The 16,630-nt window shown below is 33.8% G+C and overlaps 1 protein-coding gene across 4 annotated transcripts; it reads right to left on the bottom strand.

The window, feature by feature from the left end:
- Positions 1–213: 213 nt before the first annotated feature.
- LOC143256382 (uncharacterized) lies at positions 214–15,471 on the bottom strand. Of its 4 annotated transcripts, XM_076513560.1 has the most exons (5): positions 10,361–10,476; positions 9,810–9,932; positions 5,152–6,084; positions 4,576–4,781; positions 214–1,694 (listed from the first exon to the last, which is right to left on the bottom strand). In XM_076513560.1, the coding sequence occupies exons 3-5, from the start codon at positions 6,065–6,067 to the stop codon at positions 1,473–1,475; spliced, it is 1,344 nt and encodes a 447-aa protein (XP_076369675.1). In that variant the 5' UTR covers positions 6,068–6,084; positions 9,810–9,932; positions 10,361–10,476; the 3' UTR covers positions 214–1,472. The 4 variants fall into 4 exon arrangements, with proteins under 4 accessions (XP_076369675.1, XP_076369674.1, XP_076369672.1 ...); XM_076513559.1 differs by lacking the exons at positions 9,810–9,932; positions 10,361–10,476 and adding an exon at positions 14,939–15,471; XM_076513557.1 differs by lacking the exon at positions 9,810–9,932 and having other exon boundaries at positions 10,361–10,981.
- Positions 15,472–16,630: the final 1,159 nt, after the last annotated feature.

Here is a 16,630-nt window from a genome sequence, read left to right as displayed (position 1 = left end):
AGTCTAAATATTTAGTACATTTATACTTTTACTTTGTATGCCTTTTCTTAGTAGTGATAAAGATATTGCACAAGTTCCTTGACCTGTCAATCTACAAAAAGTAACACTTCAAGCTGAAATTCCCACAGACTGCAAACAGGATTTAGTATGTTTTGGTAGTACAACATCTAAGAATTACTTAAACTATTGTAGTCTACTTTAGTAATATAAAAGTTTGACAGTTTTTCAGATATTTATTACAGAAATATTTTGTGAAACAGATCAAAGTACAAGATTTACCACATAACTGTACAGACAGACCACAAAGTAAACATTCTATTATATCTTGCTAAACGTAACCTTTAACTGTTTCACATTGCACAGTGATTAACACCCTTTTTTAACACTCCTACAAAAAGTGGGGCCTAATTGGCCCCAGAGCAACTTTGAAAGGTTATTAATATTAGGCTAATAATTTTGTATTTAAATGAAATTGCCATTTAAATCCATTAATGAATGGATTAACGAGATTCCCACTGTCCCTATCTACTATCTAGCGAAACCACAGCCAGGGGAACGGGCTTGGAGAAATCAGGACTAGAAACGTCTTTTCGTAGGAGTGTTAAAACTATTGTCTCTGTTTATGCTTGTTGCATATTAGAATTATTACTAAAGCACCATGGGGAGAGGAACAAAACTCATCTCTGAATAATGTGGGACATTAAAATACTGTTTAAACATGTTGCCTGTTGCCGAGTTGTGCATTACAAATGTAAAGAAAACATTTTAGGTACAGTCACAGTGAAAGATGGCATCTGGAATGTCCCAACATTATGCACCAAACTGATGTTTAAACATTCACTGGAAATGAAAGGAATTACAAGTATATTAATGTTATTATTCATGACAACAATGTGTGTTGCCTGCTACCACTTTATGAATCATTTATACAATAAATATTTCCTTAACCCAAGACTTAAATAAAGTTTGGCTTGAATTTCATGGAAAGCTACACCAGGACTAGATGGAAGGCAGCTGTCATTACAACCTATCATATACTCTAGGGCTCCTCTCTTTACAAAAGAATGATGGAATTGACCATCACATTACAATGCCTCCATGCCTGAATAGACAAGCATACGTTTTGGGATAGAGATTTAAATCAGTGACCATCAGACTGCAGGTCTAGCATTTTAACCACCTGGCTGAGGAGGTACAACTTAAGTAAAGAGTACCTACAATATGTATCTTCTAAATAACCTACAATAGGTCACTGTTTAGATTAGTTTTTGTCCCATTTCAAATGTTTGACAATCTTTATCAAACACAAAAGATAAAAAATAATCAAAATATTAATTGTTCATTAAATTAGTACCAAATTAGATAAAATCACTTTTCTAGTGAATTCGATCACCTGTATATTAACCATATCTATCACAATAACCTGTATTCTGGTTTCCCTCAAGCTATCTACTTGTGGAATAAGTTGCACATTAGTGAAACACCTGTGAAAATAAGATTTCTCCAGTTGCATATGTTTGTGCAGAATCAGAAACCAGTTCAACACTGTCAGTCTGTACACTTGCATCAGATCTGTTTGATACATTTTTATGTTGACTTAAGCACATGCACGGTTTGGCCTCCCAAGACTGGTAATTCATTTTTCTCATTTCAGCCAGAACTTTCTCTGTCACTTGTTGAACCAAAAGATCTTCCTAAAAATTAAACAATCAAATGAACTCCTAAGACAACACACACTATAAAATAAACATTGGTTTAGTAGCTAGCTCCTAATGACAACATACATACAACTTAGTATTGTTTATGGATACTCTACCTAAAAATAACAAAACACAAAGGTACTGTACCATAAAATAAAATCAAGTTTTGACTTTAGTGATATTATTCAATTAACATTATATCCAATGAAGTTTTATTAGGTACTTATGAAGGTTGTGACCCTTGACATCCTTATGAATCAACTCAGTCTTGAGCAAAGGATTTCTACTTACCCCCAGATATCTTGACATTTATTTGTCTGCTAGATGCACCAATTTTTATACATCCATGTTTTTTTGCATCATTGCAACAATGTGCTGATCACATAATGCTGCAGCAATCCCACTGTAGTAGCACAATCCTCACTTTCAAGAAATGGCAAATATGAGCAGACAAGTTAGGAAGTGTAAAAAAAGAGGTGAGTTCCTATTAGAAATACAGTTTCAGTGTTAACTTTAGAAATGATACCACTTGCCAGCAGTTTCAGTGTTAACTTCAGAAATGATACCACCTGAAAAGTCTACTCTGTGGAGAACCTGGTAGACACGATAAGAAATTGATCACATGAATCATAACTCTGGAACGTGATCTACCAGAATAGTCACACAAAGGTCAATATACAAAATCCAAAGTCTGACCAGATGGGTATGTGGTTTTCCTTTTCTAAATGATAAAGTTGAGGACAGTGGAACTACAGAAAGAAACAAAACCATTCTCCCCTATAGGAAAGGAAAGAAGGGATACAAAGTCCAATGAACTGCCAAGGTAGCAGGATGTGGTTATAAAAATATAATCCTCAGAGTACCACTGATCCAAAACTCATGAAACTGAGAAAAATAGGATGATTCAAGAGATTGTGATGGAAGTTCTACTGGCTAAGATGTAGCCAATGAAAGGAATGCATGTGGGTCCAAGACAAAGGAATGTGGACTTCCAAGGAAGACCACATTCGAAAAGAAATAAAGCCTCACAGACATACATAGAAAATAACAAACCTGACTGTATGATATCCTTGATCTAAACTGGAGAATGCTCAGCCTGACTAAAAGAAAAGTGAAGAGAACCCAAATTGATATACTTTGATGGGTTAGTAAAGGATTATTCCAATCAGAAAAGGAAGCAGGAGAAAGGATTAATCAGGTGCAGGAAGAGGCAAGCAGAAGCCTGTTGTCCATGAAATGTGAGTGAAGACCTAATGTGTGCAAACACATATCACTCCACTAAAAAACAGGAAGGCAAATCCACCTACATGAAACAAAGAGAATGATACTGAAGCATCAAACTCACCATGGTGACCACAGGAACACAAGTCCAGGACAGATCAAAAAGATGTACTTGAAATTCCCATGTATAGAGAGACAAGGAAGAACTGGAGAAAACTCCTGGTTGAGTGGACTCCACAAATTAGATAGCTATGTTGTGTAGGACATGAAAAACTAAACAAGACCACTAGACAAAGTATTATTCCAAGGAGGAAATCCAGGAAGTAAGAAATCCTCGTAGAAACACAAAAAGAAAGGAAATGTCAAGAAGTGTAGCTGAAACTAAACATATAGAAGTAATAAACTAAAATGTTTAGGTTACATAGAGACTAAAAGTGATACACATGCAAAACTAATAAAATCAACATAAAACAATAACACTTAAAGTACAAAAATCACTGAAGTATCTGATATGATAAACTACTTTTAAACACAGAACATAGAAGTTGACTCAAAAAGAAACTACAAGACAAAGGATTCTAAAAGAAAACTTACCCTAAAGACCATGAAAATAAAAATGGCACCCAGTTAACAAGAAACAAAGATTGACTCAACACTTATCCCAACTTAGATGTGACTAAAGTAAATACAAAAAAAGGAACTTATAACTAAATAACATTAACAATGAATGCAAGTTGTGAAATACACTAACCTAAATAAAAGTATCACACTCAGAGAAGACACAAAGGAAGTAAATTATTGAGTGTGAAATCCTCACACTGAACATGGGTATATCTACAAGAATGAGAAATATCCACAGATCAAGTGGGAAAAAGAATAGCAGCCATCTTGAAACAGAAAAAAGTCACTGGCCAAATGTAAGATTCAAACATCCTGTGAATAACATTCCTCAGCATATATGTAGTTACATCCCACACTGAAGACTGTAAACTTATTACAAACCACTTTTAGAAACCTGAAGTCATATAAACAAAGTAAATTTTGGAAAATAGTACCATACAAACAGAAATAATTAGAAATTTGAAACTCGTATCAAATGATGATCAATCACAAACAAAAGTAGTGCAGTCACAGAAATATGTTTATATAGGAAAACTGCCAGGAAGAATTGTGCTAAGTGTATAATGGCCTAACTCCAATGGTATAAAAGGTCCAACAAGATTGGTGGAGAGAGGTCACATGTTAATGCAACAATGCCAAAAATACAGAGGTATAACAAAACTGGTGTTTTTAAAAGGCTTACCAATACCTAGAGGGCAAATAAATGTGAATATAGCTGCACAGAGAAGTAGCAGTACCATTTCAAAAGTAACCCCAGACCTTACCTCAGTGTTACACTGTGGTTCCACCAAGATGATTCTTGGGGTATAGTTGCTACCACTGATACTAACGTGCATATTATATTTGTATACAAAAAACAGTATGCAAGTCAAACTGTTACGTGTGAAACAGTCTTATAATGACATCAACATGAAGTAATATTTTCCCATATACATACTATGTATTTATACATCAAGTTGTGCATACACATAATAAAACATGTACATATGAAAACAAATACTTTAAACAGATGAATGTCAAATGACTGACTTACAGAAAATATTGCAAATTTTAAAGACCCATGACAATCTCCTGCAGCTTCACCACCAGAGGTCACGTCCACACGATCTGTTGTTTCAAACGTTTGCTTCATTGACTCAAACTGAAGAACAGAAGCATCTTCTTCATTTTCTACAGGTTGCTTCACGTCACTTGGAATTTCACTTCTTAATGATGAAACCGAGGCTGTAGTTGTACATTCTGCTCAAGTTATTGTGAAATTGAAGTATGAATAGCAAAAAATAGAATAAAACTGATATTCCAGTGAATATGTCAACATAAAGACATCAAGTGTACCTCAATGGTAAAATTATTTCAATAATAAAAAAAAGTGATTGAAACAAGTTCCAAACCACAAATACACTATTTGTTTTAAACATTCCAGTACTAAAATCATGTTCACAGAGAGACACATTTTGTACAGCATGACAAACACAATTTAAAAACTTTCATAATAAACATGCATTTGTCTTGTGCACAAAAGTTTTATGAAAAACAAATTATTTCAATAAAACTCTTACAAGCAGAATATATTTCTCTTACTCAATATTTTCATTCAGAAAGTTATTACCTGCACTTAAAACTGTCTCTCCCAGTCCCGGGGAAACATCATCTGGAAGGGGAGAGACTGTTAGTATATTTTCTTTATCAGTCTTTTGAGAACATCCAAAGCTTGTGTGACCAGAAGATGAAACACATTCATATTGTTCTCTGTTTTGGTTCTTATTGCATCTTATTTTGTCTTTCTTGGCTGGTAGACATGCTAAAGTTAACAGGTGTATATCTTTGTCTATGTCAGACTGTGATGGTACTGGTTCACTAATAACAGAACGTCTATTCACATCCAACACTTTGTGATGTTTTATATTATACATATACTCAGAAACATCTTTCACATCTTCTTCTTTCAAGTGGTTTTGTCTATTATTAGATTTATTTCCTTTACAGTTTTTTAACTTCAAATCAAATTCTCTTGAATAACCAACTTTATCTACATTGGTCTCAGGTGTGGACTCCAGGTTTGCTGAGTTAGTGGTTGTAACTTTGTCTAATGGTTGGCTAGGTAGAGATTCAGATGTTTTTAAACAACCAACATTGGTCTCGGTTGTTGATTCCATCCTCACTGGAGCAATCAAAAGAACATCTTTTTTTACCATATTTTGAGATGACTCAAGTGTTTTGGAACAATAAATTTTTCCTGCCCTTTCTGAGCCAGATCTAGGTTGGCAAACATTGGACTTTAAGATGCTATTGGAAGTACTGATGTTACTGAAAGAAGCATCATTCTTTTCAGGTCTGTTTGAATCGGTGTTTCTTAGTTCTGGATGAGACTGGGTGTCTTCTTTATGTGAAAGTTCATGAAATTCTGACCTTTTCTGATATTTGGAAGTAGTAATCTTTGAATTGGTTGTATCTGCTTTTTTTACTTTAGCTTTAGTCATCTTTTTTGTTTTATTTTGTGGTGATGAATCTTGTTTTAATTTCATGTAGGTCACTTCTAGCACTGTAAGAAATAAAACATTTATAATTTATTAATGATGTTTTAATACCATATCTGGATACTTACACTGTCTCAACCTATGAAACACTTATTAGAAGTTAAAAATAGATCTAATAGCATTACTTCTAGTAACCAACTGCTGAAGAAAACATATCTACCTTATGTTTTGACTAACATATTACAACCTATGTCTCTCTTAAATTAAGAATATCCATAATTTGTTAAATATGAAAAAATATTATGTATAACACAATAAATTCCCTTTACAATCTTGTACACCTCTAACAGACCCACCAACAGATAAAACAGTATAAGAGATTTCAGCCTCTCTTAACAAGAAAACCCCTCCATTCCAGGTACCATTTCAGTAACTCTCTTCTAAATCCATTCAAAAAATCAATGTCTTTCCTAATGTAAGGGGCCCAAAACTGAGCATGGTACTCCAAATACAGCTTAATCAGTGACATAAATAATGAAATTATAACTTTAGACTTGTGTTCAATATTTCTGTAGATCCAAATAAACCCTTATTTGCCCTACCACTAGCAACATCATATAGTTAGGATGGCTAAGAGACTGATCAGCCATTACACTTAGATACCTCTCCTTCATGACACTGTTAAGATCATACATTATCTTATATTTATATATTATAATTAAAACACATCTACCATTTATTCACCCAACTCACTAAATGATATAAATCATTTTGTAAATCAGCAGCATCCTCTTCACAGCTAGCTCCACCCAAGATATCATCAGTAAATGTAATAATTTATTGACCGTTCCTTCATCCATGTCATCAATGTAAATAAAACAGAGTAAAAGGTCCTAAGACTGAACCCTGAGATACACCACTTACAACATTAATCCAGTTTGATTGAACTCTATTTATAACAACCTTCTGCTTTCTTCCATCCAATTAGTTAACTTATCCTCCACATTTGCAGAGACAAGTTTCTTTACATGCCTGTTATGTGTCACTTTGTCAAAAGTTTTCTGAAAATCCAGATACACCAAATCTACATCTTTACCATCATCTACATAAACATTAACAGTTTCAAAGAATGTCTAAAGATTTGTAAAGCAAGATTTTCCCTTAGTGTTGACTGCCAAGTACTTCAGCTGCTATGGCAACTACTATGCCAGGCTTTTTTGAGCAAAATTCAGTAATTTTTAAAACAAAGGAAATAAGCAACAAATACTATTTTTCTCTAAGCCAAACTTACAGTAGAACACAAAATGAAGAAATATGTACAAAACATGAAACAATAACTCATCCGTGGCAGTGTTACGGATCGGCTTGGACAAGTTACCTCGTCTACGGCACTGAACAGGTTAAATGACTTTACAAAGTATCTTTTAACATACCTTTCAAAACTTTTCCCATGATGATATAATACTAATTGTCTGTAATTATGGGGGCAGTTTTTAATACCTCTTTTGAAAAGATAAAATTACAATAGTTAACTTCCAATCTCCACACTATTCAAAGATTGACAAAACATAGTAATTTGTGCACATATCCAATCTTTAATGTCATTCAAAATTCTGAGGATATATTATCTATCCAGGTAGCATTATTATTTTTTAAATTTTCATTTTTTTAACCAACTCAATATTAATATAGTCATCTTGTATCATTTTTATTCATCAATTATTCAAGATATGTGATCCGACCTGGCTTGCTTATTTGTAGCCACCTTTGTGATCCAACCTGGTTTGTTTATTTGTAGCCACCTTTGTGATCCAACCTGGTTTGTTTTTTTGTAGCCACCTTTGTGATCCAACATGGTTTGTTTTTTTGTAGCCACCTTTGTGATCCATCCTGGTTTGTATTTTTGTAGCCACCTTTGTGATCCATCCTGGTTTGTTTATTTGTAGCCACCTTTGTGATCCATCCTGGTTTGTTTATTTGTAGCCACCTTTGTGATCCAACCTGGTTTGTTTATTTGTAGCCACCTTTGTGATCCAACCTGGTTTGTTTATTTGTAGCCACCTTTGTGATCCAACCTGGTTTGTTTATTTGTAGCCACCCTTGTGATCCAACCTGGTTTGTTTATTTGTAGCCACCCTTGTGATCCAACCTGGTTTGTTTATTTGTAGCCACCCTTGTGATCCAACCTGGTTTGTTTATTTGTAGCCACCCTTGTGATCCAACCTGGTTTGTTTATTTGTAGCCACCTTTGTGATCCAACCTGGTTTGTTTATTTGTAGCCACCTTTGTGATCCAACCTGGTTTGTTTATTTGTAGCCACCTATGTGATCCATCCTGGTTTGTTTGTAGCCACCTTTGTGATCCAACCTGGTTTATTTGTAGCCACCTTTGTGATCCAACCTGGTTTGTGTATTTGTAGCCACCTATGTGATCCATCCTGGTTTGTTTGTAGCCACCTTTGTGATCCAACCTGGTTTATTTGTAGCCACCTTTGTGATTCATCCTGGTTTGTTTGTAGCCACCTTTGTGATCCAACCTGGTTTGTTTGTAGCCACCTTTGTGATCCAACCTGGTTTGTTTGTAGCCACCTTTGTGATCCATCCTGGTTTGTTTGTAGCCACCTTTGTGATCCAACCTGGTTTATTTGTAGCCACCTTTGTGATTCATCCTGGTTTATTTGTAGCCACCTTTGTGATTCATCCTGGTTTGTTTGTAGCCACCTTTGTGATCCAACCTGGTTTGTTTGTAGCCACCTATGTGATCCATCCTGGTTTGTTTGTAGCCACCTTTGTGATCCAACCTGGTTTATTTGTAGCCACCTATGTGATCCATCCTGGTTTGTTTGTAGCCACCTTTGTGATCCAACCTGGTTTATTTGTAGCCACCTTTGTGATCCAACCTGGTTTATTTGTAGCCACCTTTGTGATCCAACCTGGTTTGTGTATTTGTAGCTATTCTTCTCTTTCTATAATGATTGTGTTAATGCTGAATGTTTAAAAATTTATATTTAAACATTTTCCACATCTGATCAGTGTATCCAAACACCTCAGCTGCACAATTCACAACATATAATTCTTGTCGCATCCTTTCAAAACTTATCTTTTTGAAATTTCTAACAAAAATACCATTATTTATTATCAGTATATGTAGCAAAACTAATACAATAATAATCACTCGTATCCAGTTATTCCCCAATATATACTCTCTTAAAGAAAGCCATCCTGAACAGTTTCCAAAAACCTCTCTCTCTCTTATGGTTTGTTTCTATCATTTCCCAGTCAATATGTCTTAATGAAGTCATAATTATGAGTGATATTAATTTAGCATCTGAAATCTTAACCTCATTATACAGTTTTTCACTAATATTGTTAGTTTCATCTGATGGTCTGTAACAAGTTCCTACTAAGAACTTATTCCATGGACAGAAACCCAAGTGAATTCAATCCTATTATCTTTAATACCATGTAAATTGTATATTATGTATAAAGCCACTCCTGTCCCTTTCTTTTATACTCTATATCCATATTAAATAGCCTCTAACCCTGTATTTTAAAAACACATTCTGTCATCAAAATCATCTACATTTAACCATGTTTAAGTTCTTCCAATTAGAGCAGAGTTTGATTCCTACCAGTGCTCTACCCTCATTGACAGATGAATTCAGAGTTTGATTCCTACCAGTGGTCTACCCTCATTAACAAATAAATTCTCTGTTCTGGCCAGAGCTCAAAATAATTCATTTTACTTCTAATTTTACATTAATGACAAATTAGTCTACTGTTAAAATTACCTTTGTACCTTGTTCATACAGAATATCTTTCTCTAACTGTGTTTTATCTTCATTATTCTGGCCCTCTCCAATGTTTAATCCCAGCTGAAGGTTGATAGCTCTCCCAAACAAGCAAACTCCTACCTTATTTATGTACAAACAATCTAATCCAAACACTCTCTGAACAATGAATATCCTCAGAACAATAATTTACAAATCATTCATATATCCTAAGAAGTTATTCAAATTATTTGATATCCATCACTTTCCAATGTTATTAATATAAATTTCCATATTTTATTATTGGGAAACCTATTATATTTAAACTGAACTAAAATTAACATTCATGATTGCCAATACCACCAAAAACAGATAAAAATATTCAGTTATATATATACAAGTTAGTTAAGACTTTTTTTTACTCTTCTTTTTAAGTTATGATATAAAATACAGATTATTTTCTGACTTGAGAGTCAGTGAACATTTCTCAAAATCTTATGTATAGGTTAACTGAGTTTTGACAAAATGTGCTACTAGGAATAAAGGCAAAAAATAATTGAGAAAAAAAAAACCTTTATGTCCACTGTTGATTTGTTCCTCTTGTCTGTTCTGTGGTATTATCTCACTCCCCAAGATTATAATGTTCCTGAACCCCAACTTTTCAATAAAGTCTTCTGCTGTAGGTTTGACAAATGTTTTTGGTTTCTGTCCTTTCCATAGAAGATATACATAAACCCATTCAGAATTACTACTCAGAAGAGCATGCATATAAGCAAAGTAAACAAGTTCATTTTCTTCAAAAATACTTTTCAAATTTCTGTTGTTTTTACTCACTTCTTTTCCATCAAGATAGATTTTACTCAAGAAAACAGGTGCAACTGAATTTTTTATGTTCAAAAAGACAAAAAACTCATTAACACTGTTCACAGTTCCCTCTGCAAAAGCAATATTTTTCAAAAGTGGATACTTAACTTTATCAGCACCTGGAGTATTAGATTTCAGATACACAATTCTGATTTTTACCGACTTAGCCTTGTCACAAACTTCACCTATTTTATTTTCTCCATTTATGCTTACAATAAATGGGCTACATTTGGGTAGATGTGGTTTATGAACTATTTCACAGATTGTATTAGTACAAAACACCTCAACTTTTTTATCTATCTTAAGATGATGGTTTCAGGTTCTCTTGAACATCTCCACAGATGGCTCCAATCTGTTTTCTTCCATTAACCCAGGTATATCTTCAACATTTTGTCCTATTAACCCAGGTATATCTTTAGTAACATTTTCTTCTGTTAACCCAGGTATATCTTTCATCTTTTCTTCTGTTAATACACACTCAGATAGCTTCTTCAATGTAACTAAACTATCTTTCTTGCAGCTAGTATTTAAATATTCTCCTATCACTTCTCTTCCAAACTTCTCATGAAGTATCCCAGAAACACAGTCACTCTTCCCGTTGCTTGAAGAGTTTTCTACTTGGCACTCACTCACATGATGTTTTTCATTCTCATCATCAGATAAATAAGTAGTATAGGAGCTTGTATCGTTTGCTGAGAGACTGGCTTCTCCCCATTCATATTTAAACCCCTCATTCTCACCTACTGAATACTTCAATGAATTGGAAGAATTATACTTGCTTACTTAAAATGTGTTCATATTTTTTAATTAGTTTTTCCACATTATCTTTGTTTTTAATGTCATCTGTCAAAGAACATTTTGGTCGATTTCCTACCCAAACCATGATGGCAATCCAATGAAAACCAGAAAAGCTATCATTTTGAACTGCATCAAACTTAACACACTCTCCATCATCAATATGCCACATTAAACTTGTAACTGGATGTTCATGATAAAATACAACATCATTTATAACCAAAACATATTCTTCTGGTGTTCCAAAAATTATTTGTGCTTTTGTTTCCCCTTCAGGATAAATTTTCCCCTTCTGTTCTATTAGTTTTTTAGCTTCTCTGCAAGTACCTGATGCATGTTTTTCTTCTGTGTGAGAGCATATCTCTAATGTATCTTCACTCATACTTGAAAGACTTGAAAAGGTATTTGAACTGTAAGAGTTTGACTTTTCTGAACCAGTTACTGATACCATCGAATCTTGGTAAGACATATCCGAGACCCTACCGCTGCTACTCAAACTATGTGCAGTGTTCCTTCCTAATGAAGGACTTTTACTAAATATTTTGTGGTACTCGGGTCTCCATACACGGTAAGCATAATACTTTGCTTTACTACCATCACGCCCTCTTCTGCAAGGTAATTTACTTCTTGTCCCACTTTAAGTGGTAAATCTGAAAGTGATTTTACTTTTACCATCTTCAAAAGAGAACACATCAAAAGAAACTGTTTCACCATATGGTTTTTCAGTTCTGATAAATCCAAAATGAGGAAGTAGGTTTGATATAGTGCCCTTTCCTTCATAACAGTGTTCTATATTACTGTCCTTCATTTTTCTTCCTGTTGAAAAGGAAGCTGATGCATCTGTCTTTCTTTTGCCTTTATAGCGATTCATGTTTGTACCACTTTCAGTTCGTAGTCTCCAAACCATGAAGCTTGAAAGAAAGTATCTGACTATGTCTACTCATAACTACCACTATGATGAGTTGGCACTTTCTTTAATCACATACATGTAAGACATTTCAGGCAAAATGCAACTTGACAGCCTAGTCAATAAAAATAAAATTACAATTATCAAGTTAATTAATGCAGTCTTAGTTTTCACAACTACTAATTATGTGAAATCAGTTATTAATATTTATAATTAAGGTTAAGGGAAATAATTTACAAATATAACAGGTTACTAGAAACTAAAATTACAATGTATTCTACATTCAAAACAACAGAAGATTACTTAGGAAAGGTTTAGGTATCACTGAAAATTTAATCATTGCTATATTTCTAAAACAATTTCTGACAGAACCAAGGCAATAAAAACAGGCGAGCTTCACAAGAGGACAGACCACCAAATGCAAGAGGCGAGCTTCACAAGAGGACGGACCACCAAATGCAACAGGCGAGCTTCACAAGAGGACAGACCACCAAATGCAACAGGCGAGCTTCACAAGAGGACAGACCACCAAATGCAACAGGCGAGCTTCACAAGAGGACGGACCACCAAATGCAACAGGCGAGCTTTACAAGAGGACGGACCACCAAATGCAACAGGCGAGCTTCACAAGAGGACGGGCCACCAAATGCAACAGGCGAGCTTCACAAGAGGGCGGGCCACCAAATGAAACAGGTGAGCTTCACAAGAGGACGAACCACCAAATGCAACAGGAGAGCTTCACAAGAGGACAGACCACCAAATGCAACAGGCGAGCTTCACAAGAGGATGGATCACTACATGGAACAGAAAACTTCACAAGAGGCTATATAAAGGTTAATAATAAATCTTGCCCATCAGACAATGTAGGTTAAACTATGCAAGCAAAACATTTTTGTATTTATTATTGCTGTTTTTATTAGAAAAATAACATATGGTTTTTAGCATGTGAGCATCTACATAAATGCAAGAACCACCAGTAAACCATACAGAATTAAATACCTGAAATGTATAAATTAAATAGAGCTGACAATACAGTCACAAGAATTCTCTATATGTTAGAGAAAGACAATGTGGATAAGATAATAAAATATTTCAGGTTTTGTTTGCAGTATCAAACACTTCTCAACTGACAGTGAAGAAAATCTAAATTATGGTGGGAAAGCATTTATATGTCCAGATACAACCACAATAAACAACACAGAAGACAAAAGTGGAGAATTACAAACAAGTTAAAACATGCTGAAAATTGTTTCACGGACATTCAGTCACGTATTTATCAACAGTATGAAAGTAATTCAACAAGGATTTTGGTACCTTAGAGGTTTTGAATTTAATTTGTAATCAAGTTATGTTGATAGAATATGAAAAAGTGAAAATCATGAGAGAGAATTATTGTTAAAAATTTGTTGTATTTACACTTCAGTTTTAGTTACTTGTCCATTGTTCCAAACAAACTGAAATCACATCCCACAAACGTAATTTGTATGAAATCATATCTCACAAACGTAATTTGTATGTTAGAAATTGAAGCCGATAAAGTGAAGTGTTTACAAACAAGTTCTATCATATAATGAGATTAATCACTATACTTTTATTACCAACATTAATAACGTCATTATTTCATGTACAAACTCACAGCTTTCCTTGTCTGAGAAATGTGAGAGTGTATGAAAACGATCAGTACATTTAACATAAGTGAAATGCACTAGAATAACAGCACTCTCTAACAGAGATACAAGAAAGTCAAAAAATAATATTAAGCTTACTGGTATTAAAAAAATGTACATTAATAATAGTAATTGAACAAATAAAACTTCATACGATATAGTAACATTACTTTCAGTACTCACGAGTAATTCCTGCATGTTATATTGTAAGGTAAATTAATTGATTAACTGTAAAAATGACTAAAATGATGAATAGAAGTTAGTGTTTCATTATTAATACTTTCAATCATTCCAGCAACTAATTAATTGAAATTACATATACATAACAATTGTCACAGAAATAATCATCAAGCACAAATTAATTTCCCAATTACGGGTAACTGAACTGTAAATAAGTTCAACCGACCTTTTCACTCCTTGCCTTATCTTAAGCATTTTACCTTTGATGTACTGAAAACAACAGTATAATGAAATCTTGTTTCTGTTAGCAAAGTGGTATCTTATAAAACTTGTATATAAGAACTACTTTATACCAACAGAAAATATGAAACTGTCACCTTCAGTTTATCAAATTGTACATTTTAGTGTCCACATTCATCCTCTCATACATATCAACCTAACTTACAGCTTAATGATAAAAATAAACAAAGTTTAAATAACTTAAGTACCTTTTATTAAAAACTTAATTATTATTGTATATACTAAATATTTTATGTATAGTTACAATGTTTCATAGGTAACCATAGATATTACTTATTTACTGTGCATCTTGTATAAGATTATTTAAAAAAAAATGAGTAAAATTAAAAGGATGAAAACAGTGTAATAATAGATATGCCTAATTATAATTTACTCAAACAACGTACTTAAACCTAAATTAAAAGCTTTAAGAACAGAAACATATAAAGCTGAAGTACTTCTCTCGTTTCTCAACCCTTACGAATTTCACCCCAAGTGATGGTAGAAGTCGCACGATACGTGGCCTGTAATGAGTTTCTGGTTTTGTTTCTTGCCTATCCAGTTATTGGTCTTTACTGGTTCATGTGACATTCTATCAACTGCATGACCTAATAGTAAACCTCATTGAAAGAAATTCCTATTAACAACCTGGACATTTAAAAAATATGATTTAGAGTTAGCCACTTCGAGATAAATTTTTGAAGATCATACAAAGTTCTTACAAGTCCATACAGAAGTTCTATCTTTAAAATTAAGAGCGTGGTATTCTCAGGTGCAGTGACATACATAACCTACAACTGTGGTATTTCTACACTTGCACAACAGAAGCACGTATCTGTAATAACCCACTTTGGGAAAAGCACTGCAAAGAATAAACTCAATACAAAAGGCAGCGACAGAAAAATTTTCTCAATAGTACAAATAATAAAACAAAAATAATTAGTAGTATAGCGTATGTAAATATATATTTTCACTGAAATTTGTTTTCGTTGTGCGATTGCAACTCCCTGGTGGAGCACAATGAATAACACACTTGTATCTTATAGATGTAACGTATTCTGTTGTTGGACAAGCATTTGTTTTTGTTTAATTATTTGGCGTAAATAATATGAAAAGTCCGGTATGACAACAAATATAGTCTATTTGTCCTTAACGGTTCTACAAGCTGGTACATTTGTAAAACTCACTTTACAAATGACGTTCAAACAGAAATGCCTTTCTAACAGTACTAAGACAAACATATAAATAAACTTGTATGTTCATTTTCACGTTCCAAAAATAATTCAGTTTCTTTTCTTTTAACGATATTACAAACTTGGTTTTGTTTTTTTTTAATTTCTCGCAAACTACACAAGGGCTATTTGCGCTAGCTGTCCTTAATTTAGCAGAAGACTAGGGGAAGGCAGCTAGTCATCACCACCCACCGCCAACTCTTGGGCTACTCTTTTACCAACGAATAGTGGTATTGACCGTCACATTATAACGCCCCCACGGCTGAAAGGGCGAGCATGTTTGGTGCGACTGGGATTCGAGCCCACAACCCTCAGATGACGAGTCGAACGCCTTAATCCACCTGGCTATTACAAACTTGGACTCGTGTGCGCTTTTATAAATTGATGAGGCCTATTTTACTAGTGGCGTTTACTAAAGTAAAAATAAAAAATCAACTTACAGCAATAGTCAACAAACCGACTAGTTCATTGTATCTAGAAATCACAATATGCTGTGTAAACATTCTGCCAGCTACTTTTGACTATCTTTCAACTCTTTAATTAACTAACTTGAGCTAATGATTTTTCATATAATATGTTATCTGTAATCCATCTTTTAATGTGCTAGAACAAAATTTGGTGTCAAACATTAGAGATTTCTAGGCATTTTTCACACTCTAGCTAACAAATTAGAAAAATAATTTAGAATGCTTTCACTTCTTGGATTATAAAATTTCAATATAAAAAGTAAATACTATATTAAATTTCCCATTCACCACTTTATTGTTGGTTTTTCTCTTTAGAGTTCCGTGATATGTAATTTGGATGTACGTTATTGTATCTGGTTGGAGTAGTTCGTCCTTGAAATATAGTGAAGTGAATCAATATAACTCTCTCTTTGATGTTCTTCTAGAGGCATCCTCATCAGGAACTCTGATC

Source organism: Tachypleus tridentatus, chromosome 7 (genome assembly GCF_004210375.1).
Source record: "Tachypleus tridentatus isolate NWPU-2018 chromosome 7, ASM421037v1, whole genome shotgun sequence".
NCBI lineage: Eukaryota > Metazoa > Arthropoda > Merostomata > Xiphosura > Limulidae > Tachypleus > Tachypleus tridentatus.
This window is presented reverse-complemented; position numbering and strand designations above follow the sequence as displayed.